The sequence below is a fragment of the Rhinopithecus bieti genome, unplaced genomic scaffold, assembly GCF_001698545.2.
Source record: "Rhinopithecus bieti isolate Rb0 unplaced genomic scaffold, ASM169854v2 scaffold_3062, whole genome shotgun sequence".
NCBI classification, from domain to species: Eukaryota; Metazoa; Chordata; class Mammalia; order Primates; family Cercopithecidae; genus Rhinopithecus; species Rhinopithecus bieti.
Window position 1 is genome coordinate 2,046,991 of NW_016804432.1, and position 26,866 is coordinate 2,073,856.

The following is a 26,866-nucleotide window of genomic DNA, read 5'->3' on the forward strand; positions in this document are numbered from 1 at the left end:
ATCATATTACAATCTTGATGGTTATCATTTTAAAAGACAAATGATGTGGCCATTTTGGATACCATAAATTTTCCTTTCATAAAGTCATTCTAGATCCTCTAAACCTTCCTGAGACACATGCCACAAGGTACAAAATTGCTTATCAAATGTGTTTATGCAAAAAAGCCATTTCTTAGGTTAAAGCTCTGTGAAACAGCTATATCAGACACTGATTCTCCATTCATCTCTCACCCTTTTCCAATCAGTCTATTATGCTACTAATATATAGCTATGCAAACTTCATACTACTCGAGCATAGAAAAATCATTTCATGATGTACATGTCCAGTTGGATCCCAGGTTTCCCTAAATAATCTCAGGTGTCTTTTAAAACAGAGGTGCTGCATAACTGCAAAATGTTTGGTAGCCATTTTTTTGCAGGGTGACTAAACAATGATCTTGTTCAGGACTTCTTTTCCTTCATGATGTCATCTATATTTTCTAACCTAATCATAAATTTGTCTTTAGCTGTCAAAATTAAGAAGACTCTGAAGAACCTCACAGTGACAGAAACACAGGATGCTGTTTTCACTGTCGAGCTTACACACCCTAATGTCAAAGGTGTCCAGTGGATCAAAAATGGAGTTGTGCTGGAATCCAATGAAAAGTATGCTATCTCTGTTAAAGGAACAGTTTACTCTCTGAGGATTAAAAACTGTGCCATCGTGGATGAGTCTGTTTATGGCTTCAGGCTTGGAAGGCTAGGAGCCAGTGCCAGACTGCATGTGGAGAGTAAGTTGACTTAGAAACACTTTACAAATAGTCATCCCATGGTTACCATTAAGTTAACCCTATCACTGAATTGCTCCAATTTTCCTCTTAGCTGTCAAGATCATTAAAAAGCCAAAGGATGTGACAGCCTTGGAAAATGCCACTGTTGCCTTTGAAGTTAGTGTTTCCCATGACACCGTTCCAGTAAAATGGTTCCATAAGAATGTGGAAATTAAGCCAAGTGACAAACACAGACTGGTCTCAGAAAGGAAGGTCCACAAGCTGATGCTGCAGAACATCTCCCCCTCAGATGCTGGGGAATACACAGCTGTGGTGGGGCAATTGGAATGCAAAGCAAAACTGTTTGTGGAGAGTAAGTATCAGGCAGCCCCTACGGCCCTTTCCTTGATGAACCCCATGTATTAATTTGTTTGGTTTCGTCTATTTTTTAAATAAATTGTATTAACTGAAGTGCTCTCTGATTTTACCAAGCATTACATATTACAAAAACCATGAAAAATATCGAGGTGCCTGAGACCAAAACTGCCTCTTTTGAGTGTGAGGTGTCCCACTTCAATGTCCCTTCCATGTGGCTGAAGAACGGTGTGGAAATTGAGATGAGTGAAAAGTTCAAGATAGTTGTGCAGGGAAAACTCCACCAGCTGATCATCATGAACACCAGCACAGAGGACTCGGCGGAATACACATTTGTCTGTGGCAATGACCAAGTCAGCGCCACCCTGACAGTCACCCGTAAGTTAAAAATATATACATATATGTATATAAAATATGAAATATTCAGTAGATTCATTGATATTCTATATCCTACACTTTGCTGACCACTCAAAAATCCTTGATTAGGTGGGTAGGGTGGCTCAAGCCTGTAATCCCAGCACTTTGGGAGGCCAAGACAGGAGAATCACTTGAGATCAAGATTTTGTGACCAGGCTGGGAAACACAGTGAGATCCTGCCTCTACCAAAAACAAAAGGAAAAAAAAATTAGCTGGGCATGGTGGCACACAGTTGTAGTCCCAGCTACTCAGGAGGCTGAGGTTGGAGGATCACTTGGGCCCAGAAGACCAAGGCTGCAGTGAGCCACGACCACGGCACTGCACTCCAGCCTGGGCAACAAAGTTAGAACCTGCCTCAAAAAATAAAAAATAAAAGTGTTACTTGAAACATCTAGTATGTGGTTACACTGAGTAAAGCACTAGTATCTCCACCTGGATAAAATGTTCCAGTTAGAGTAGCACTGAAAGGCTACCTGGAAAGATGGCTCAGTGTCTATCACTTGATCTTTCTGTTCCTCTGAGCTGGCACTGTCCTGTATGGTACATGGAAGGTGTCAAAGCTTATATCTCTAAACTGTAATTGCCTCAACAGATGTACTAAAAACATTCCAAGTTTTTATTCTGCACCTCTTATAACCCACATTTACATAAAGTCTCCTTGGGTGTGTTTCCTTTTCTCCTTTGCAGCAATCATGATTACTTCCATGCTGAAAGACATCAATGCTGAAGAAAAAGACACTATTACTTTTGAGGTGACAGTGAACTATGAAGGCATCTCTTACAAATGGTTAAAGAATGGTGTGGAAATCAAATCAACTGACAAGTGCCAGATGAGAACCAAAAAGCTTACACACTCACTGAACATCAGGAATGTTCACTTTGGGGATGCTGCTGACTACACCTTTGTAGCTGGAAAAGCTACATCAACAGCCACACTTTATGTGGAAGGTATGGTTTCATAAATATTAGATCCATAGAAAAAATGTCACACATGCTTTGTAAAATTTAGTGTATCAAATAATGAATGGATAAATAAAATGTGGGATAGCCATACAATGGGAAAGCAGTCAGCAACAGAAAGGAAGCACTATGATTTACTACAAAATGGATGAACATGGAAAACTTTATGCTAAGTGAAAGAAGCCAGAGACCATACAAAGATCATATATTGTATGATTCCATTTATATGAAATGTCGAAGATACACAAATCTATAGAGATGTAGATTGGTGGTTGCCTAGGTCTACAAGGGAGACAATAGAAAAGTCCTTGGGGCAATAGCTAAAGGGTACATAATTTCTTCTTGGGGAATGAGAATGTTCTAAAATTATGGTGATGGCTGCACAATGATGAATACATGGAAACTCATTGAACTGTGTACTTTAAATGGGTGGATTGTATAGTATGTGAATTGTATCTCAATAAAGCTGTTAAAAATGTTAATTTTCTACATGCTATTTTCCAGCTCGTCATATAGAATTTAGGAAACACATTAAGGACATTAAGGTTCTGGAGAAGAAGCGAGCCATGTTTGAATGTGAAGTTTCTGAACCTGACATCACTGTACAGTGGATGAAAGATGACCAGGAACTGCAGATCACAGACAGGTCGGTTGTTTTGTCTTGCTACATTCCAGTAATTCCCAGTTTCTTCTGAATCACCATATGGTAAAACTCCAATTTCCATTTCATCCATAGAATAAAGATTCAGAAGGAGAAATATGTCCACCGCCTTCTGATCCCATCCACCAGGATGTCTGATGCTGGGAAGTACACAGTGGTGGCAGGAGGCAACGTGTCAACTGCAAACCTCTTTGTAGAAGGCAGAGATGTTCGCATCCGAAGTATTAAAAAGGAGGTTCAGGTATTGTCTATATACTAAATGTTTTGAAAAATCATCAGTAGTCCATAATCTATCCTTTTATGTTTCAATGTTTCCCTTTTATATTTTCTAACCACAGTCCTTTAAAGAATTAAATCAGCTCATTCTTACTTGGCTTAGACTCTCTCATGCTGACCTCAATTTAGTCACAGTTTCCACTCAGGGAATAAGTGTGCCCCTAGCAGCTGTCTAAATACGTTAATTAAAGCAGCTGTAGAAACTTCACCGTCTAATAAATGGCTGCTTGCCAAGCAGCACCAACCAGAAAAGAATTAAAATGTAAATCGTGAGGTTCACACATCAATTAGAATTAAGGAAATTTAGAACAAGGTGACATTTTCTCAAGTTTCTATCTATGGAGAGCCAAGTGTCAAGGGACTTAGTGGCTAGAAGTACTTTCTATGAAGTCTAAGAGAAAGCCCCGTCCAAGCCATGCTGGGTTCTTGGCAAGGATGCTGGACACTTTTGCTGTCGGCTGAGTTTACAGAGCTTGTCCTCGTAAGTGTCAGTCATCCCAAATGATATAATGGAGGACACATGTCTAGAGAAATAACAGTTGAGTTCAGCTTCATCATACTGCTCATCCAAAGAAAAGCAAGCTTTAGAGACTGTAGACCACAATGAAAAAGCCTTCAATGAGGACTCAGATAACCTGGAGAGGTCTTCCATCATTTATTTGCCAATTCTGAACCTCGATGTTCTCACTCTTAAAATGAGGATAATAATTCCTACCTAGCTCACAAAGTTATTGTTCATATAAAATGAAATCAAATTAAGTAATAACTTTTAGATAATAAGAAGCCCCAAATGTAAAGTGTCTTTATATCCCTTATTAGTAAATAAGCAAACATTTAAGGATGAAATAATTGTCTCTTTGGGCCAGTTCCTTTCCTCCATGCAGGTGTAAACACAATTCTCTACAAGAGAAGTTTATGTACCATTTGTCCAATACTAGACAGCAAAAATTACAGAGTGCTATAATCAGCCAACTTACTACATTATAATATATTGGTTTCACATGCCATTCATTGACCAGTTTTAGAAATTGATTAACTGGGAGGAAACCAAAGCTTCAAGTTTTCTGTTTTTTTTTTTTTTTTTTTTTTTTTTTTTTAATGTTGTTCCATCAACAGGTCATTGAGAAACAGCGTGCTGTTGTTGAGTTTGAGGTCAATGAAGACGATGTTGATGCCCACTGGTATAAAGATGGCATTGAAATCAATTTCCAAGTTCAAGAACGACACAAATATGTGGTGGAGAGAAGAATCCACCGAATGTTTATCTCTGAGACCAGACAGAGCGATGCAGGAGAATACACCTTTGTGGCAGGAAGGAACAGGAGTTCTGTCACTCTCTATGTCAATGGTATGTAGGGACAGATTTCAGCATATTTTGTGGATCCATCAGAAATATCCTCCGGTTTAAGTCACTAAATTCCTGTAATTCGAAGGAAATGTCTAAAGAACCTATGGTATTCACATGGTTGCAGCTATATTTTTTTCTTCACATTATACCTACAGAAAAGGGAGGGCAGCTGTTAAAAGACCTATTGAGAAGTTATTTTCAGAAAGCACCTGATGGCCAGATCCTTATCTGGTTGCTCAACACTATTGAACACCCACTGGGAGTCAATTGTCATATACCCCAGATGAGCTTCTAGATTTGCTGTTAAACTATTTTAGTTCTCTGCCCTCTGCCTGAACTGCTCAAGTCCTAGCAGCACTAACAAGTGAAAGTAGTGTTTCCAGCCTCTGCTATGGAGTGCCTGGGAGAACTCAAAGGTCCTCTTTGAGACCCTGGAAGGCCTAGAGAGCCTCAGGCAATGTGGAACTAGATCCTCTCTACCCCAAGCTCTAAGAACAGGGGCTCTTATTTTGGAGGGGGAATTCCACCTGCTAGCAAGCACTCCTGAGGAGCCTCCGAGCAGTCCTCAGGGAAGTGCAAACCTCTGCTCTCCTCATTAGAAATCTTAAGGCTGAATCTCAAGCTGACCTTGTTTTGAGTCTAACCTAGATGCAAGAGAAAAATGGAACCTCCCTTTCTATCCTCATCCTAGGCCATATCTCTTTGAATAAAATACCCCTGAGACAGATGCAGGAACACCAGGGGTAATCTCAAGATTCACAGAGATGAACCATATCACCAACATTCCCTTGGTTCCTAGGAGACCAAATGGTCATGGCATCCAGTTCTTATTATCTCTGTATTACTAGTGGAGAAACTGAGGCACAGAAAAGTAAAGATCTTTTCTACGATAGTGTCAGAAGCCAGCCTCACAGAAGTCATTTCTTCTAATTTCTGGGTTCCGTGAACTAACCAGGTCCCCTCACTCATCACAGCACTGAGAATATGCTTTAGTTAGCAAAACAGGAAAGCTGAATTTGTTAAATCTACCTAATGGCATTTAACTAGATCTGAAATAGTAGTCATTCATTCAATACTTACTGATTGCATTTTACTGGGACTGGTACATAACAAAATGACTATGACATAAACACAAATACTTGCAAAACAAACAAAATGGAATGGGATGAGCCTCCTCACCACATGATTTGTCCAAATGACTTTTGAAAATAGGTAGCACGTGTAAGTTATTTTATAATTCATTCAGGTATCCATCACTAAGCCCCCACCCCAAACAGAAACTGGGATAATCACGTTAACTCAGCACTCTCAGCATGCCCCCCAACTGTCAAAAATATCTTTCTGAAGCTATTCCCTCTGCTTGTGGACAAATTCCAAATGCTTTCTTCATTCTTAGCACAAAGAATGTTCTAATATTCTGAGGCAAGTAAAAATACCACAATTCCAAAATTTTGTCTCTGGATGTATAAGTAGCCGGCAAGAAGTTAATGTAGAGTTTTGCATGCTCTCCTGTGTTTTTACACTTTTTTATGGGCTATTTGTCAACATTTACTCCTAGCTCCTGAACCGCCCCAAGTTCTGCAGGAGCTCCAGCCTGTCACTGTGCAGTCTGGCAAGCCGGCCCGCTTCTGTGCCGTGATATCTGGCAGACCACAGCCCAAAATTTCCTGGTACAAGGAAGAGCAGCTGCTTTCCACTGGCTTCAAGTGCAAATTTCTTCATGATGGGCAAGAGTACACGCTTTTGCTAATTGAAGCCTTCCCAGAGGATGCGGCAGTCTATACCTGTGAAGCCAAGAATGACTATGGAGTTGCCACAACATCAGCTTCACTCTCAGTGGAAGGTGGGAATGCCTTGCTACTTCCAGCTGAAAACTAAACCTAAGAAACAGGCTTTTGTCCTTTCCCAGGGCATTGAAAAGTACGATTTGGAGCTCATACAAGTAGATTGCTACCCAGTTTTGAAAGCACTCTACTGTGAAATAAATTAAGATAAACCTACATGCTCCCTTCTGTGAGGTCTCTATGGTGACTTAATCATGACAAATCTTGTGGTTTCTTTCTTTAGTTCCAGAAATTGTGTCTCCCGATCAGGAAATGCCCGTTTATCCACCTGCCATCATCACCCCGCTTCAGGACACTGTCACTTCTGAAGGGCAGCCAGCCCGTTTTCAATGCCGGGTTTCTGGAACAGGTAGGTTTAAGAACAAAAGGTATCATTGCTAATACTTACGGAGAAGTATATGGGGAAAACATTCTGTCACCTTCTCCTCTATCACAAACATCTCTCATGCATAATTTGAAGCTTAATGGAAATCTAGCAGAAAACTTATTTCAATTATTAAATTAAGAATTAGATAAGTGTTTTCACTATTTTGTGCCCTTAAAATGGTTGTTTATGTTGTGTTATGTGTTCTTTATCACAGTAAAAAAATTACATTAGTGTTTTCACTAATCTTGAAAAAAGGTCATGTTCCTTTTATGATTGTAGCTACACTTAATTTCCTAAAATACAATGACAAAACTAAAATTATCATTAGATTAATCATAATAGCATCTCCTTTTATGATTGTAGCTACACTTAATTTCCTAATTGATAAAATACAATGACAAAACTAAAATTATCATTAGATTAATCATAATAGCATCTACATATATTTCAAAAGAATAATACATTTATATAAGATATTATTCAGTCTATGGACAATGCTTGTGTGAAAGGTATACTTTGGAAGACAATATCCTATAGTGGTCAAAAGTCAGGGCTTTATGGTCAAAGATGCTGAATTTGAATCTTGCCTGCAATATGTGACCTTAGGCAAATATATCATTTCTCTGGTTCTCTTTCTCTCATGAATACGTTGAGTAAACTATTGCATTCAATTCTAGAAAATGTATTTTATAAGGCTAGGAATTCTGTTTTAGTACCTAGAATTTGGCATCTGAAAAATAGTAACTGGTAGAAGGTAAGCTCTATGAAAACAAGAGTGGATCGTTGCCCTAGAATATGACCTGATACATAGTAGATACTCCGTAGGTAATTGTTGACTGGACAAATTAATGATGGTTAAATGACTGTTACCAAACACTTAAGATTATTATCAAGATTAAGTTAGGTAACTCAAGTCAGCACATAGCACAGTGCCCATCATAGAGTAATCAATGAGAGTCAGCTGCTACCATTTTTAATTGGGGCATGCTTCTCAAGTACCACCAGCCGCTTTCCTCATCCCAGGAATCTGATCTTGGTAGAATGAGACAATATATGTAGAACTACTTCAAGTCGTAATTGATTGTCTGTAATCACAATTGATAGATATCTTGTCTCAGATAGAAACAAGATAAATCAAATGAATGTATGATCCCTTTATCCCAAATGAAAATCACTCTCTAATTTTCTTGGCTTTTGTATACCACCAGCCAAAGGGAAACTCTCAAAGCTTGGGCATCTCCCAGTACTCTTAATAGGCTGATGCAAAAGTAATTGCAAAGTTGTATTGTTTTGTTTATTATGCTTCTCCCATTAGTTTATAATCCAATCTCTACCTTGTCAAGATTTATTTTTCTGAACAGGTTAGTATTTCAGTTGGTCTTCTGACCTGAATATTTTCTCCTCAGAAATGGAGATTGTGATCTAGAAATCCAATAGACCTATTTGATTGTATGAGCATAATTAAAAGATATAATGTATGTAAAGCACCTATAGGCATGGCTGCCAAGTAACTGTGGCTCAATACATTCATTTTATTATAGCCATAGAGAGGAATTATATAAACATCAATGTATTGGGTGACCAATATGGACAAATACCATAGACTGTATACTTGAGGGATAGTGTTCAAGAAATACTAAATATTAATAAATGAAGACTGATTTGATAATATCCTACTAACACAATAATAAAAATATATTTTAAAAGCAAATTCACTAAAGCTACACTAAAACTTTATCCATTTATTTAATTTTAGAGGATTTTTTAATATAAACATATATATCCATCATTCAAAGTAGTAATATTTGTCTTAACTATATTGGTATAGTGCTTTTAAGTCTGTAACATATTAACATATGGTAGTATTGCCTTTAAAGTGTTGCAGAAATACACCTGAAGCATTCTACAAGACACCAATGGGGTAGAAAGAGAAAACTTCACCATCTTTTCTGCATAACCAATGTTTTTAAAAGTTTGAATAGGCTTTGTAAACTCAGAAGATCATTAACTTCCTATGTGTGGTAATATTTGTACACATATAGTGGTTTTAGCACCCTCTTGTAAATTTGTTTTCTATATGAAAGAAATTAAATTCATTAAATAAAATGCCCTTTCAAAAACTCACCAACTCACATAGTTGCATACCACTGGGACTAAAAATATTTACACAACTTCCTCTGGCCACGTATTGCCTTAAGTAAGTGTAGCCCTGCTTTCCACGAATTGAAAAGAAATTGGGAGTCTTCAGAAGCCCCTTTTCCATGCTTTTTGGGGATGCAGTACTTTCTGAAGCATGAAACGTGGGCCTGAGCAACCAGGAGCTGTTTCTAATGGCGAAAATGTTACCTATTGAAGGTCTCCAGTGCCACCTACTGGTAGAGGAGCAATTTGGAAAAGCAGAATCTTAAAACGTAAAAAAGCTAGTTTTTTGCTGTTTATTCTACAGATGATGAGTCAGTGTCATTTGGAGGGTTACAGAGTGACAGCTAGCTAAACAAAATGGTGAATAATTAGTCTAGCATTGATGTTGTCTGTTATTCATTTAAGCATCTGTGCAATTTTTATTCTACCATTTATTGTTTCCCTGCTATTGAGACATTACCCTAGGTGCTGGAGTGCAGATCTTGCTCTTGCTTTAAGGAGCTCAATATGTAGGTGAGGAAATGCATGCACACAACCAGATCCCAAGGTTTTAAGTGCTATTAACAGGCCCACTTTCTCATCATTCTCTGTCTGGGAGATAGCCAGAGAAAGATGTGTGAACTGAGCATTGAAAAATAAGTAGGATCATCGAACACAGTGGCATCCTATGATGAGAAAACAACATCTCCAAGTCATCAAAACTTGCAATAACGCTTCCTGTGCTAGAAGCGAGTGGTTTAAGTACAGTTGGTTTAAGTGATATCATGAGCAGGTGAGAAGGCTGGATAATATGGCAAAGCCTGTGCTTTAGTATTTCTTGAACACTATCCCTCAAGTATACAGTCTATGGTATTTGTCCATATTGGTCACCCAATACATTGATATTCTATGCTGAAGATTTTGGAATTGATCTTGTTTACATTTAGGAGACACTGAAGGATTTTTAAGCCCCCAGGTACCATGATCAGGTTTGCTTTTTAGAAACGATACTGTGATAGAGAAAGAAGGAATGGACAGATGTGGGAGGCAAGACTGGCAGTCAGGAACTTGGGAGAGGTTATTACAATAGGCCTGGAGAGTGTGGACAAGGACTTCAGCCAGAGGCGTCAGGAGAGAGAAGGGGGGATTGCAGAAGTAGTAATATGGGAGAAGAATGGCCTCAAAGAAGCCGCAAGAGGCTTATGACTAACGCAGATCATGGCATCACAGCCACAAGCACCGAGTCCACTACCACAAAAAGTTTCACCTGTTAACTCACTTACTGTGTGCAGTTCTCGTCCAGTGGCAGTTCATGTGTATCCTGGTGCCTCATTCAGCTCACCAAAGGAAGAAGCTGTCAGTAGAAACAAGCAGAGAACCTTGTAAGAGGATGTACCAAACTATGCATCCTTCCCTTGCCATTGATGATCACACACACACACACACACACACACACACATACACACCTTCACACAAACCAAATAGGGGTGGTGTTTCATGTTATATCACATGGCCCTGTCTTTTGGCATGTTATTGAAGACACTGTTGCTTCCGTCTGTGATGTTAGACATTCTTGCTATAATGACTGACTTGTGCCAGTGGCTTATAAAGCCATTTCATGTGTGTTGTATCATTTAATTCTCACAGCAATTGTATGCAATGAATAGCCCATAAATTATTATACATGCCATTTTACAAATGAAAAGACTAACCCAGAAAGCTTAAATGACATTTCCAAGGTCACACAGCTGACAAGTTGTAGTGTCAATATTTCATTTTCTTTTCTTTCTTTCTTTTTTTTTTTTTGTTTTTTGTTTTTTGTTTTTGATGGAGTCTTGCTCTGTCACTCAGGCTGGAGTGCAGTGGCAAGATCCTGGCTCACTGCAGCCTCCCCATCCTGGGTTCAAGCAATTCTCCTGCGTGAGCCTCCTAAGTAGCTGGGATTATAGGCATGCACCACCACGCCTGGCTAATATTTGTATTTTCAGTAGAGACAAAGTTTCACCATATTGGTCAGGCTGGTCTTGAACTCCTGACCTCGTGATCTGCCCACCTCAGCCTCCCAAAGTGCTGAGATTACAGGCGTGAACCACCATGCCTGGGCAGGATTTCATTTTCTACTTTACCTTACTATCTAAGGAATTGAACAGATTTGTTACTGTAAGAGGAGAACCTGCCATTTATACACAAATACCATCATGGGAAGGGGAGTAAATTTTATAGCAAGTATTGGCATTAAAATGCAGACAAATGCTAGATGATTGGACTATGAGAAGATCATCTTGGATGGTATTGAGACAAAGAAGAGGTATAGTAACTATGCTCCAAAAACAAGATGGCTTTGATTTTGGCTATTCAAACGATTAACTAAAATTAAAGTGCATATCACCTACATTTATTACAACACAATAACATGCTACTTTACCTGTAATTTGGGGTTTACTTTCTATTATTTTAAGATGGTTCAAATCCTTCTATAGAAATAGCTAGCTTTATTATAATGTCTTATAACTGCCACTCTGAAAAGAGTCAAATGTATCTAAGATGCTCAAATACCATAAATCACCCTCTTTATTTAGAAAATTATTTTCTGTACAATTATTTTTTGCCATATATACTGCATACTGAAACCTTTTGCTCATCAGTAACGAAGACAGAGATTTTTTTTCTACAGCCTTCAAAGTTATCTATTTTAGACTTTTCATATCTTGATCTTCTCAGCTCTCTTTTTGATTGATCTTTCTGCAAACCAAAAGTGGAGATTTTTCTCACTTCCTGTCCCAGAAGGCAACTACAAGCCCAGATCAAACCTTTCATGATGACTGTTCTCAGGATTGTCTTTTTCTCAAAGTGACTGAATATGTCAAAATCTTGTCCCTGCTTCCACTGTATGACATGCAAATGTCTAAAGAGAATGTAACTGAAATTCTATCATTTTAAACATTACAACCAGTTCAACCACAGGACAAGCTATATTTTTCTATCATCACACTTCCTTCTTGAAGATGAAAGGAAATCATTTAATAATAGTAGATATGGCATGCCCAGAGAAAAGTATCGTGTTATTAAGTCAAATATGAAATGTAGGCACTAGTATTATTAACATAGTGTTTGCAGGTAAATTTCAAAACTCCACTCGTTTTTGTGGTTGAAGTATCTCTTCTTTTTTGTTGCAGATCTAAAAGTGTCTTGGTACAGCAAAGACAAGAAAATCAAGCCATCTCGGTTCTTTAGAATGACTCAATTTGAAGACACTTACCAACTGGAAATTGCCGAAGCTTATCCAGAAGATGAAGGAACTTACACGTTTGTTGCTAGTAATGCTGTAGGCCAAGTGTCAAGCACAGCCAACCTGAGTCTGGAAGGTAAAGTAAAACAAATTTCAGAACCCCATTTAAATATAGATCGAATCTTACGATGTCTGTAACAATTACTCAAGAGTTCATGTAAATCATCGTTGTTCCTACCATTCTCTTCCAATTCAACTAATTATTTCCATGTTATATGCCATATTCTCGTTTCTCCTTTACCACTTTTCATTGCGAATCATAGACCATCATGTTTCATTTGGCCCCGCTTTTTCTCTGTAACAATTTGTAATGTATTGTTGCTGTCACCAGCTGTCATGCTTCCTGATCAGCATGAATCAGAAGGGGGCAAAATATGCTGAAGAAATAGGTAGATTTGTTTTCTCAATTGGCTAAGATAAAATTATATTTTAAAACATCTAAAAGTGTTATCTTCCTATCGTGCTGACACAATTTTGATTTCACAAAAGCTAGACCATTTCAGGTCTGTACACCAGCGAGCTATATTCACCCTCCCTTTATGAATGTCTGAGTGTTAAGGAGTGCAGTCCTAAAGTTGTTTAACATTTCTGTTAGTTAGGGCTCTTAAATTGTAATCAGAAACACTTCCTCAGTAACACGGGGACTTTGATTCAAACAAGGATAACATTTTTATATAGTGGGACTATTTTCCCTGAGCAAATACAGTCTATGTACTATGAAGTACATACAAATACACAAGGATTTAGAGAAACTTCTATTTTTTTCTTAACTTTATGCATTAACTGTAACTAGATGTTTGTTAAATAATGAATTTAAAGTGGTTTATAAAATAAAAAAGTTGACTTTACAACCAGAGGAAGAAAGAAAAGAATACCTGAACCCTGGTGGATACTCCACTATTGCCTTCATGAACAATGTAGTGAAGTTCCTTGGTCCATTCGTGTCTCAGCTTGCTTCTTTGGGAAATGGAAGGGAACTTATGTGACTTTGAATCAATAGTGATATACAAGGACAAGGCATTAGGATTGGACTGAATTCTAGTCCATTATTGGAATTTGTGACAAATCTGTAGACAACTCCAAATAAGTTCTGGTTTCAATGCAAGGTAAGACATTAAAAATTGGTATGCTTCTTTTCAGGATTTAGCAAATTTGAAGAACATACATCAAACTCCCAATGGCATGTCTCTTTATCAGTTTCATTTAAGAAGGAGCCCCTTGGCCAAAAGCCCAGCTTCATCCAGCCTCTGTCAAGCCTCAGGGTGCACAGCGGGGAGACAGTCAGATTTCATGCGAGGGTTTCTGGCATTCCCAAGCCAGAAATCCAATGGTTTCGTAACCAGCAGCTAATTCTACCAACAAAAGATGTAGTTTTCCATTTTGAGGAGTCCACAGGCATGGCTTTAATGCTTATAGTTGATGCTTACTCAGAGCATGCTGGGCAGTACACTTGCAAAGCAACCAATAGTGCTGGGGAAGCCACTTGTGCAGCTACACTCACAGTGACTCCAAAAGGTAAAGCCCATCTTGCTTCAAGGACTTTGATTTGCTGTATACCTCTCAGTCCCACTGTTACTAATGAGAGTCTCTGCTGTTTGTTTTATTGCATACTGTGGTCAGTCCATAACTTACTAATAAAATGACATGCAATAACTTCCCCTAGGTCCTCAATTATGGATTAACCTACACACTTTAAATTTCACTGGAATATCTGTTCTATGCCCCAGAGAACCAGTAATGATTTTATTAGGCACCACCTTTGCTTGGCTTCTTTACTCTTCTAAGCAACATTGTATCATTGCATCATTAAATTATCTATTTGTTGAGTATTACTTATAAAGCATACAGTGGACGGAGAGCAAATGCTACCCCAGATATAGTCAGCTAGAGTGAGAGAGAGAAAGAGAGACTGGGTCACTTTGGATAGCTGAAATGACAACAGAAAGAAGGAACCAGATACTGTATGGCATCCGCATGAGCCTTCATCAACCACTCATCACCGAATCACTGGGAATGAATTTTCTTTTGTGTGATCTTGACATCTAGATCATATTCCTCTGGCATGCTGCTTCCAAGTGACAATTATGTCTTTCATCTTCATCTTCCATGACATTTTGTGTTACTAACATGGGCAAGTGACAAAGCTTAGATCTTAATATTCTTTTCTTTTTCTTGTCACTTGATTATACAGTGCAAGCCCTAGATAGGCAAAGTTCTGGGAAAGATGTAAGAGAGTCCACCAAGTCCCAGGCAGTGGCAGATTCCTCTTTCACGAAGGAGGAGAGCAAAATATCTCAAAAGGATATTAAGTCATATCAAGGATCATCACATGAATATGAAGTGCAGGTTTTTGAAAGTGTATCTCAAAGTTCCATCCACACAGCTGCATCCATTCAAGATATACAGTTGCGCCATACTGCATCCCTTTCAGAAATTGCAGAAAGCACTGAGCTATCTAAGGAATGTGCTGAAGAGTCCACAGGTGAGGCGCCCAAGATTTTCCCGCATCTTCAGGACGTCACTGTAAAGTGTGGTGATACGGCTCAATTCCTCTGTGTTTTAAAAGACGATTCTTTCATTGCTGTAACCTGGACTCATGAAGGTGCAAAGATAGAGGAATCCGAGAGACTGAAGCAATCACAAAATGGAAATATTCAGTTTCTTACCATATGTAATGTTCAGCTGGTAGACCAAGGACTATACAGCTGCATTGTACACAATGACTGTGGAGAGAGGACAACATCAGCAGTACTAAGTGTAGAAGGTGGTTAATTGATTTTTAGCTGTGACTTGCTTCATTTCATCCTCATCGCTTTATGCAGCTTTTCTGCCATGCAAATTCAATCAATGAATATATTAATTAGAATATATCTAAACTAGCACTATATTCATAAATGACTTCTGAAAGTCAGCCAAGTCAATGACCATGATTATCCTGAAAATTTAACTTGCCAGTCTAGATTCAGAAAGTTTAATTTTTAAACGTAGATTCGGGAAGCAAAGGCTTATTTCCTATATGCTGCATTTTCTAATATTTACCAATGCGCCACCAAGAAAGTGTAGCAAAATTAAAATGTTGTAGTCGGAGAAGTATTTATTGGGTATTTATTATTGTGCCGGATACTGTGGTAAATTTCAGTTTAATTGTTTTAAAGTAAGAGGTTCAACAATTCTTATCTCCTCTTCATTTTCACATCTGGAGGTTCTAGTTGTTTACAAAGGGGCCATGAAAATAGAAAATTGGGACCAAGTACAGTGGCTCATGCTTGTAATCCCAGCACTTTGGGAGGCCGAGGCAGACAGATCACTTGAGGTCAGGAGTTCGAGACCACTCAGGCTAATATGGTGAAACCCCGTCTCTACTAAAAATACAAAAATTAGCCAGGCATGTTGGTGCATTCCTGTAATCCCAACAACTCAGGAGGCTGAGGCAGGAGAATTGCTTGAACCCAGGGGGCAGTGGTTGCAATGAACCAAAATAGGGTCACTGCACTCCAGCCTGGGCAACAGAGCTAGACTCCATCTCCAAAAAAGAAAAATAGAAAATTGGGTGCTGAAAATAACAAGGCTCTCTCTGGACCAAAATTAGAAGTCTCTAGATATTACTCCATAAATGATGCTGCTTTTACAGGCTTAAAATCCTCCTGGAATTGTAGAATTTTCTCATGGCAAGATCACAATTTTTGTCATTATTGGGCTTGATTCTCCATTATGTCTGGAAGAGCAGGAATAAACTTGTCTGGGCAAGTGGTAACTTCTTCCTCTTATCTGTAGTCTTTCCTTTTGGATATTAATGAAATGAGAAAAATATTTTTCAGGTGCTATAAGCCTGTGTTGTGTGCCTGTAGGCAAAACAGCTCCACTGAGTCTCATGTAAGGAAGGTGGTGGGAGAAGTTCAGGCATCTCCAGGGGTCTGTGGAAAGCTCTGGCCTCAAGTTCCTCCCTGATCCTGGCCATAGTGGTGTTAAGGATAAAAAGGGGGCAGTGCAGTGCTATGGAGGTGCACAGCCATCTCTGCACAGAATTTTGAAACAGTGGCCTTTCTTCCTACCCAGTACAGAGAATATGGTTCATTGATTCATATAATTTTTCTGCAACACCTGCTCACCAAAAGGAGGTCTTATTCTTTCTTAATGAGATTTTGTTCTATAGCTCTATCTCATTCTGTCACCACAGCCTACAAAGGCAATATCTCAAGAACTGAGGTTTAGTTATGTAAATTAGGTAGAAAATTCCAACAGCCAGAGAGTTGACCCTCAATTTCACTGCAGCTGCTGGCTAGCACAGTAATCACACAGAGTGACTATTTATTTGGAGGTGTTGTCTGCAAGTCCTGTAGGTGACAGCGTGACAATTTTTTCAGAAATGTAGTTGGGAGTTGGCTGTCTTGTGAAGGTGGGAGAAATGTAGATTAGATCTCTTAACTCAGTTTCTAAAGAATCTAGTGCTATAGTGCAGTGTTTGACTGTCATATTCCCAGAATTGATTTGTGTTTGGCTCTTTTGTCCTAGGAGCTCCAGTTCATTGAGTTCCAATGGATAATATTATTAAAGTGTTCTAGAAGCAAAATAATTTTATTGAACATCCAACTGCCTTACTTGTACCTAAGAAAATTGAAAGAGAAGATATTTTTAGGTGTTTGAAGAGTGAAAGATCAGGCACAGTTGTCTAATTATTTGACATAGGCCAGTCTTTATATGTTCCTTTTTTATTTTGGCCTAATAAGTTCATATAGGCTACAGAGTTATCCACCAAGATCAAGCGGGAATGTCAAACCCCTGAAAGTCTGTTTGAATACAGTTCTTATGTGCATAGTAAACATAGACATATCGTATATTAGTTTGATGACTAACATGCTGCCTTTCCTTCTCATCCTAATGACATTCCATCTTCTCCACATTCAGCATGTTTTTTAATCTTACAAACACAGCTAATTTATGCCTTTCCCTAACTTTATTCTTACCCAGCAAAAGAATCGCAAGCCAGAGCACTTACAAAAATTACTCTGGGTTCAGAAACTAAAAGTATTAAAACACGCAAAGATTCACAAATTAAAACAACCCGTGAAGTAAACACAGAATCGTCAAAGAAAACATCAAGTTTGTCATTAACTTCATGCCAAAAACCATAAGAAACTGAGAACAAGGAAATCAAGTCTACTGACAGGATACCACGTGGACTGAAGACTGAGAGTGACACGAGAGTCCCAGCCTTTCAGCTGCCCCAGAGATGATTGTGTCTAAAAACTGTGCATACTCCTTGTGTAATAAAAACAGTTTTGATAAGTTTTTGTTCCTTAATATGTAATTGGACTTTGTGTAGTTTAAAGTTTGAAAGGTGGTTCAAATCAAAGGAGTATTTACTAGCAGGAAAAACTGAGAATAGCCCTCGGCTAAAGTAGCAGTTTAGAAAATGCATGTTCTTTCTAAATGTGATTTCATCTCTTAGCAAGTGTTTAGTCAATAGGACATTTTTTTAGAAAATAATATTCCTTCAGTTTGTAGATTGCTTTCTGAATGCATGTAAAGGCATGGGGAATTATAGAACTAAAAGTGGAAATTTCATGAAGAACCTAAAATAAAAATGTTTTAAATCTTTCTGTCAACATTGCCATGCGTTTTATCAGCTCAATAGTTTGTTTGGCATGGACTTTTTGGTATATTTGGGGAATGCAGTTTTCTGTTATTATAATAAAAAGAAAATTTTAATCATATAAGTCATGAATTAATGCAGAAAGTACATGCAATTAATAACTAAAATCTCTTTATATGTTTTTCTGTTTTAGCCCCTGAATCAATTTTGCATGAGAGGATTGAACAAGAGATTGAGATGGAAATGAAAGGTATTGTCATAATGGATGTGAGATTTAAGTAGAAATTCTACGAGATTAATAGGATCCTTGAGTTGCCTTCTTTCTCTTAGTATTATTGAGAAAAAAATGACATAGATGTACAAATATATCTCTTAGAGTATATATTACTATGTCGCATGCTTGGTTTAGAATGTTGATGGTTACATGCATTTCACAGTAATTTATCATAAGTTAATTTAAAATTTTGTATTTAAAATGTATCAGCCATATTCAACTTTATGTTTGCAGTCATTTCCAAAAGTGTGTATTAGGAAAAGTTGTCATCTTAATGCATGAAATCATGAAGTAGAAGTTTGTTTTCAAAATCACAGTGAATTACATTGAACAATAGACAATAACCTAGCTGTCATTCTCAGAATGCAATGTCATGAATGAATTTTGATTGAAATGCTACTTTACTGAGGTTGTGTGAAAACATTACATTCCCATCTGGTTTACACTTCATGCACATACATCATTTTAACATTGATATGTCTCTTACACTGGCTTGCAGATAGCTGCCTTATGTGATCCTTATTGCCTGCTTTTCTTTGCATAACATTGTGATTTTATGGCTGTATTAGTTCGAATAAACGCCTTCTCATTTTATTTTAGCTAATTATTTATGGTTATAGTTCTTGCATATACTCTTTAAATAGTTAATTCTCAAAAATATAATAATTTAATCTACAATCAAAAGAATCAGAAAGGGCGTTTATTCCACTCTCTGCAAGTCAGGTAAGATTTTCCACTTAGCCATCAAAAGAACAAAGTTTTCCTGCTCCCAAAACAAATATGCACAGGAACATGTTATTTTGAAATGCATTTTTGCTTGTTCAAGAAGAAATTTCAACAGTTTGAAGAAAAGACCAGACAACGAACGATTTTCGTGTCAGAATCTTTTAAACAGAGCATGGTGTTGCGTTTATTCGAACAAATATGGTGAGTGAATTTTTCTATGGATTTGTGAGATCTGTAGCATGCAATTTATTTCATTTCCTATTTTGCAATTTTATTTACTTTCAACTTTTCAAATTCTATGGAAAATAGTAAAAGGTTTTATTTTCTTTTCCAGAATTATTCTCCGAGGGGAATCTGAACATTCAGAAAGGGATACTCGTGATGCCTTTTCAGATTCTGAAGACATAGACCACAGCTCCATGGCTGCTAAAAGATATGCAAGTAGAATATCATCTACAAGCTCCTGGCCTGAATATTTTAAGCCTTCTTTTACCCAAAAACTTATGTTTAAATATGTTTTAGAGGGTGAACCAGTTGTTTTTACATGTAGATTAATTGCCTGTCCATCTCCAGAAATGACTTGGTTTCATAACAGTCGGCCCATTCCAACAGGTCTTCGTCGGATTATAAAAGCTAAGAGTGATTTACACCATCACTCTTCCAGCTTAGAGATTAAAAGGGTCCAAGAGAGAGATTCTGGAAGTTATAGGTTACTAGCAATTAATAGTGAAGGGTCTGCTGAATCAACTGCATCATTGCTTGTTATCCAAAAAGGACAAGATGAGAAATATTTAGAATTTCTGAAAAGAGCAGAACAGACACATGAAAACGTGGAGGCTTTAGTTGAAAGGGGAGAAGACAGGATAAAGGTTGACCTGAGGTTTACTGGCTCTCCCTTTAACAAAAAACAAGATATGGAGCAAAAGGGAATGGTGAGAACTATACATTTTAAGACAATGAGTTCTGCCAAGAAAACAGATTACATGTATGATGAAGAATATTTAGAAAGTAAATCTGACATAAGAGGATGGCTTAATGTAGGTGAAAGTTTTCTGGACAGGGAGACCCAAGTGAAGTTGCAACGTTTAAGGGAGGCTAGAAAATGTTAATGGAGAAAAGAAATTATCTCTTTTAGATACGTCTTCTGAAATAAGCTCAAGAACTTTGAGAAGAGAAGCTAGTGATAAAGATATTCTGTTCTCTAGAGAGGACATGAAAATCAGATCTATGTCTGATCTAGCTGAAAGTTATAAGGTAAATAATTCAGCTGAGAGTATTGTGCAAAATCCACATGGCCTTTCTAATCAAATGGATCAAAATATAGAATCTGAGGAACTTCCCACAAGCTTTCAAACTATTGTTGATGAAGAAATTTTCCAGACTGAAATAAGAATGAGCCCAGAGTCACTGGTAAAAGAAAGTCTACCAAAAGACCATTTATATGGTGAAATTCTAGTAAATGAAAATACCCAAGCAAGAGGACAGCTGGAAGAAATTATGGCCAGTACTACAGTTGGAGAGTCACCCACATATATCACTAATGTATGTGAGAAGGAGGAAGTATGTGAGACTCCTGAAAAGGTGTCTCAAGCTTTTACACCACATGCCAGCGAATCTTTTGGTACACTTGTAAATGTTGAAGAAAGTGAAGAAATAGCTAGTGAAAGAATAAGGAAGGATGATGTAAGAGAATTACAACTCTCTGCTTCCACACAAATCGATGAATCCAAAACCGAACAGAAAGAGGAAAACATGAGATTTTTTGAAAATTCTTTTCGAAAACGACCACAACGTTGCCCACCTTCATTTCTTCAAGAAATTGAATCTCAAGAAATTTATGAAGGTGACAGTTGTAATTTCGTGTGCCATTTTCAAGGATATCCTCAACCTATCGTGACGTGGTATAACAATGACATGCCAATCCCACGTAATCAAAACTTTATCATTCATTCTTTGGAAAACTATTCAATATTAACTCTTCTGTCTGTTCATCATCAGAATGAAGGTTCTATTACTTGTGTGCTATTTAACCAATATGGAACAGTAAAAACAACCGGTATGCTTAAAGTGAAAGCAAAACAAAAACATGATGTCAAAGCACATGAAGTCCCAGTGTTCCATGACTACTTTGATGAGGAAGAAGAGCTAGCATTGGTATTTGATCAAGCAAAAGGCGCCCACCCATCTATGAGTCAAGAGGGCCAAACAAATCTTCATGTGTTAAAAACTAACCCACCAGTCCCTCCCTCTGGAGATACAGAATTGCTTTCCTTTCCTGTAGAAATCCAGGTAACAGCAGCTACACCTATCCCAGAAGAGGATAAAGAGATGTTTCAAACTGAAGAGCTAGAACCTGAAGCAATGCCTCAAGATCAAGCTACTCAGTCACCAAAACACAAATTTGTATTTTTGTCTGATGTTACTAATGAGCCACCAAAAATGTTACAAGAAATGCCAAAGCATGCCAGTTGTAGAGAAGGGGATTCCATCATTCTTGAATGTTTAATATCTGGTGAGCCCCAGCCAGTTGTAACATGGTTTCAAAATGGAGTCCTTTTAAAGCAGAACCAGAAGTTTCAGTTTGAAGAAGTTAACTGTAGCCACCGATTATATATTAAAGATGTGAATTCTCAAGATTCTGGAAAATATAAATGTCTTGCTGAAAACAATTCAGGGACAGCTGAAAGTGTTTCAGATCTAACAGTGGAGCCTGTCACTTATAGGGAGAATGGTCAATTCGAAAATATTGGTGAAATTTATGGAAAATATTCCAGAGATCAGCAAGTGCAAGTCCAGGGAGAATCTGTAAGGGCACGTTTTTATGATTATCCAGCTGGTCCTTTTACTCCCTGGACAAATGTAAAAGAATATTCAGTAAGGGACTATTTTCAAAGCCTTGAGACCATTAAGCAGATAGACCAGAAAGACCAGGTGCGTTGCATACCTTCTAGAGAAAAAATTCCCAGATTTGTGTGTGGTGCTTCAAGAACCATAAAAACCAACAAGCCCATCAGGGCTGAATTCATACAATGTCAGGCTGAAGGGAAAGAGAAACATGTAAGTGAAAAATCAAAGCTGCACCAAGCAGAGGGTACTGTTTATCCATTTGTTGATGATTTCAGTGATATCACTATTAAGAAAGACGTAGGAAACAATTTTGGAAAACTTGGTAGATCAGAAAAGGAAAATGTACAAGAATATGCCCAAAGTGACTATTTACCAAATATTCACTCTGAGAGAATTTCTGACAGTTACAATACAAAAGATTCATCTGCCGTTGCATATGAAGAATCCCTTGGTGAAGAGATACACTACCCGGGGAAAAAGGTGAAGCATAGAATTACCGAATTTGAAAAATTACATGTAGAAAAAAGAGTTCTAGAAAAAAGACCTACCAGAACATCATTTGTTAATCCTCCTCAAAAGAAGATTGATGACAAAGCCTTTTCATTAAAGCAAAGAGAATCAAGATCAAGTAATCTAAATGCAAATATGTGTCAGGCAGAGAAAATGTCTCCAAATACTGAATCAAATTCATCTAACATTGCAATAAATTTAAAGCTGCTTTCCTCTCAAACTCATAAGGAATCTGAAGCACATGAAAGGCAACAACAGGAAAAAATAAGTCTTATAGATAAACCTGCAATTTCTAAAAGAGTTGAACATGAATCACCTATTACATTTGACTTAAAGCAGTTTCACACTCAAATAAAACACACAGATGTGAAATTCCAAGAATTAGATAGTAGTCAACCAGAAGAAGCTTATTTTAAAATCCAACATCCTGCTTCCGTAACAGCTGACACGGAGAACATTGTGTTTGATCTAAAACAAATGTATTCTCATATAGGAGATCCAGCTACGGAGTTTCAAGGGCAAGAAACTAGGGAACAGCAGGAAATACATTATAAAGAAAAAATTCCTAGCCCTGAAACATTACAACCTGATACACAGAGTATCTCTAAAAATGTGCAAAATAATGTATTTGCCAGTCAAGAAATTTCTTCCAGTCAGGAGCTTTCATATAGAACTATAGTGGAGAAAAGTAGTATTGATGAAAATTCCATTTCTTTAGAAAAAGAAGTCCGACATGTACAGGAACAAAACTTAGACATTTTAAAAACTGATCTTTCTCTTAAATCCTTTTCTGAAGAAATCTATAGTGAATCATGTGCCCTATTTCCAACCTCATCTGCAGATATAGAAGAAACTGATCTTTCTGAGAAAAATAGTTCTCTAGAAAATGGAGACAGAAGTTTCATCTCACATTTGAAAAAAGCAGTAAGTGAGGAAAAGCCTTTAGAGGTTGGTGAAATGGAAGAAGAATGCACTCTAGAACCAGAGGTGGCATCATTTCCAAAGCAGGATGGTGGGGCAGAGGCATATACAGATGTCACTTTGGAAGACCACAAAGGTGATATTCAGGAGGCTGACATACTCCATAGACACCTCTCCCTGAGTCAGTGCTTCCCATTCTTGATGACTGAAGAAAAACAGAATCCAGGTGAACAAATAATTACAAACATTGATGCCTCTGGAGAAGAAAAATGTTATGAAGAAGTCCAAGTTCAAAATGAAACTTCTTTCTCCACTTTAGGAGAAATGATAGAAACTAGTTTTTCTCAAAATATTCCTAAATTAGATGAGGCACATACCACTGAGGTAGTGGAATCTGAGACCTCCCTAGCACAATATTTACTTGCTGCTGGAAAGCGTGAGGTTCCTGAAACTAAAGACACCAGAGACCAGGCAAAGCTTGTCCAGAGTGAATCAATCACTTCAATGGAGGTGGAAGAAGTAACTTTCAACACTGTGTACGAATACTACAACCAGAAACAGGAATCACTAGGTCGTCCATTTTCTCCTGAGTCTGACATTTCCGTTGGTGTGGGAAGTACAACTAGTGAAGAAATATCTGAGTTAGATCAGTTTTATACCCCACCATCGTCTGTTGAATATTTTGAATCTCCAAAGTCCCCTGACTTATATTTTAATCCTTCAGATGTAACTAAACAGTCCTCAATATATTCAGGAGGTGAGACAGTTGAAAGATATTCCACACCTTTAGGGGAAGTTGCTGAAAGATATTCAACACCTTCCGAAGGTGAGATAGGAGAAAGATACTCCACACCCCCAGGGGAGACACTAGAGAGATACTCCACACCCCCAGGAGAGACTCTAGAGAGATACTCCACACCCCCAGGAGAGACTCTAGAGAGATATTCCACACCCCCAGGGGAGGCACTAGAGAGATATTCTATTCCTACTGGAGGACCAAACCCCACTGGTACTTTTAAAACATATCCATCAAAAATAGAAAGGGAAGACAGTACACCAAATGAGCATTTCTACACACCTACAGAAGAGAGAGGTTCAGCTGACGAAATATGGCGTTCCGATTCATTTGGCACACCCAATGAAGCCATTGAGCCAAAAGACAATGAAATGCCTCCATCTTTTATTGAACCTCTGACCAAAAGGAAGGTGTATGAAAACACAACACTAGGCTTCATTGTTGAAGTTGAAGGTCTTCCAGTTCCTAGTGTGAAGTGGTATCGAAATAAATCTTTACTAGAGCCAGATGAAAGAATCAAAATGGAAAGGGTGGGTAATGTGTGTTCACTGGAAATTTCAAACATTCAAAAAGGAGAAGGGGGAGAGTACATGTGTCATGCTGTAAACATCATAGGGGAAGCAAAGAGCTTTGCAAATGTAGACATAATGTCCCAAGAAGAAAGAGTGGTGGCACTCCCACCTCCAGTAACACATCAGCATGTCATGGAGTTTGATTTGGAAAACACCACATCATCAAGAACACCTTCTCCTCAAGAAATTGTCCTGGAAGTTGAATTAAGTGAAAAAGACGTTAAAGAATTTGAGAAGCAGGTGAAAATAGTGACAGTTCCTGAATTTACTCCTGACCATAAAAGTATGATTGTGAGTCTAGATGTTCTTCCATTTAATTTTGTAGATCCAAATATGGATTCAAGGGAGGGAGAAGACAAAGAACTAAAAATTGATTTAGAAGTATTTGAAATGCCTCCTCGCTTTATAATGCCTATTTGTGATTTTAAAATTCCAGAAAATTCAGATGCTATGTTCAAATGTTCAGTCATAGGCATCCCTACTCCCAAAGTTAAGTGGTATAAAGAATATATGTGTATTGAGCCAGATAACATTAAATATGTGATTAGCGAGGAGAAGGGAAGTCACACTCTTAAAATTAGAAATGTCTGTCTTTCTGATAGTGCAACATACAGGTGCAGAGCTGTGAATTGTGTAGGAGAGGCTATCTGTCGGGGATTCCTCACCTTGGGAGATTCCGAAATACTTGCTATGATAGCAAAGAAAAGCAAAGTGACTTTAAGCAGTTTGACAGAAGAATTGGTCTTAAAGAGCAATTACACAGAAAGTTTTTTTGAATTTCAGGTGGTGGAAGGGCCTCCCAGGTTTATCAAAGGTATTTCTGACTGTTATGCACCAATAGGTACAGCAGCATATTTTCAGTGCTTAGTTCGTGGCTCTCCAAGACCCACGGTTTACTGGTACAAAGATGGGAAATTGGTCCAAGGAAGAAGGTTCAGTGTTGAGGAAAGTGGCACAGGGTTCCACAACCTGTTTATAACAAGCTTAGTAAAGAGTGATGAAGGAGAGTACAGGTGTGTAGCTACAAACAAATCAGGAGTGGCTGAGACCTTTGCAGCACTCACCTTAACTTAAAATGTAATGTTTTAGTGCCTCAGTAATTATTAGAATTGATCTGAGTGCTTTCATATTTTCCAAATTATATGGATCTAATAAACTTCCAAACAGGTCCACTATATTTGAATTCATTATCTTGGAGACTGCTGGAGAAATAACCTCTGTGTAGAAATCTCATCTTTGTAACACATGTAAATATTTTGTTATCTGAACTGTGGAATCATCACTTGAGTCAATCATGCTGTGTAACATGAAATACAATTAAATCTCTTCTTGGCTACCTAATTATTTGTACTTCTATTTACCCTCATGCCTCCTCCACAAAGTGTTTCAGTGGAATGGACTCTCTTTTAGCAGATAAACCATATATGCAAAAGTACAATGTAAACGTGGAGACTATATCAGATGACCACGCAGACAAATTGGTAAGGGCAAATCTCCTCTCTGCTCCCATTCTAAGTTATTTTTGGAATTGTAACCCCTTTGCATCCAAACCCATGTTTATTTACTTCGACTTAGAATAGGCAAAACAAACAACAAAAACCAGCTTCTCCCAATTGGCAAGTAACTCTATAATCTGTTTGCCGTTTCAATCTTAATATATTAACTTCATCTCTTTAAAAAATATTTTCATCATTAATATTCCTCTACATAAGTGCTTTAATTCTCACTGGCTTCAAGGGACCAATTGTGCTCTTTGTGCGCAGGATTCACCTAGACATTTGCAGAATAAGCATATAAAGATCTTTCCACTTTTGGAGACACCTTATTTTCTCAGTTTTGAGATGACATCAAGTGTAAAATGCAGCAATAATTTAGTATTGGCCTGGGGAAAAAAAGGGAAACTATCACATTGTGTTTACATGTAGATTTTAAAACTGTATTCTGATTTCAGAATCTTTAAAATTAAAAAAAAGGTGGGATATTTTTAGAATTTAGTCAATATGGCAGTTTGTATTTCAGATTATATGTAAATAACAAGATATCAAGCTTTCCTATTAGTTTCACTGAATTTCATCTTTAAAATGAATATAGCTTAATAAGCATTCAATTTTTATTATGATGTTTATGTTTCTAAAGTAACTCTTTAATTTTGTCTTTTAAAATTAAAATAACAGTAAATTAGCATACTCCTTAATATCTTACCTATATACTAACTGCCAT

General features: G+C 37.7%; 3 protein-coding genes across 3 annotated transcripts in view; all 3 read left to right on the forward strand.

Moving 5' to 3' along the window:
- Positions 1-26,866, forward strand: part of LOC108527098 (titin) — a 284,505-nt gene that overhangs the window by 36,451 nt on the left and 221,188 nt on the right. The window contains 11 exon segments of the mRNA XM_017868255.1: positions 507-770; positions 862-1,122; positions 1,242-1,502; positions 2,229-2,489; positions 3,006-3,147; positions 3,238-3,403; positions 4,555-4,786; positions 6,345-6,629; positions 6,854-6,979; positions 12,295-12,483; positions 18,194-18,250. Of these exon segments, the coding sequence (XP_017723744.1) occupies positions 507-770; positions 862-1,122; positions 1,242-1,502; positions 2,229-2,489; positions 3,006-3,147; positions 3,238-3,403; positions 4,555-4,786; positions 6,345-6,629; positions 6,854-6,979; positions 12,295-12,483; positions 18,194-18,250 (2,244 nt within the window).
- On the forward strand, positions 19,417-20,109 carry LOC108527117 (myopalladin-like). The gene has a single exon (XM_017868277.1). The coding sequence runs from the start codon at positions 19,420-19,422 to the stop codon at positions 20,107-20,109; it is 690 nt and encodes a 229-aa protein (XP_017723766.1). The 5' UTR covers positions 19,417-19,419.
- LOC108527116 (titin-like) lies at positions 20,052-25,981 on the forward strand. The gene has a single exon (XM_017868276.1). It carries the CDS (start codon positions 20,213-20,215, stop codon positions 25,718-25,720), a length of 5,508 nt encoding a protein of 1,835 aa, XP_017723765.1. The 5' UTR covers positions 20,052-20,212; the 3' UTR covers positions 25,721-25,981.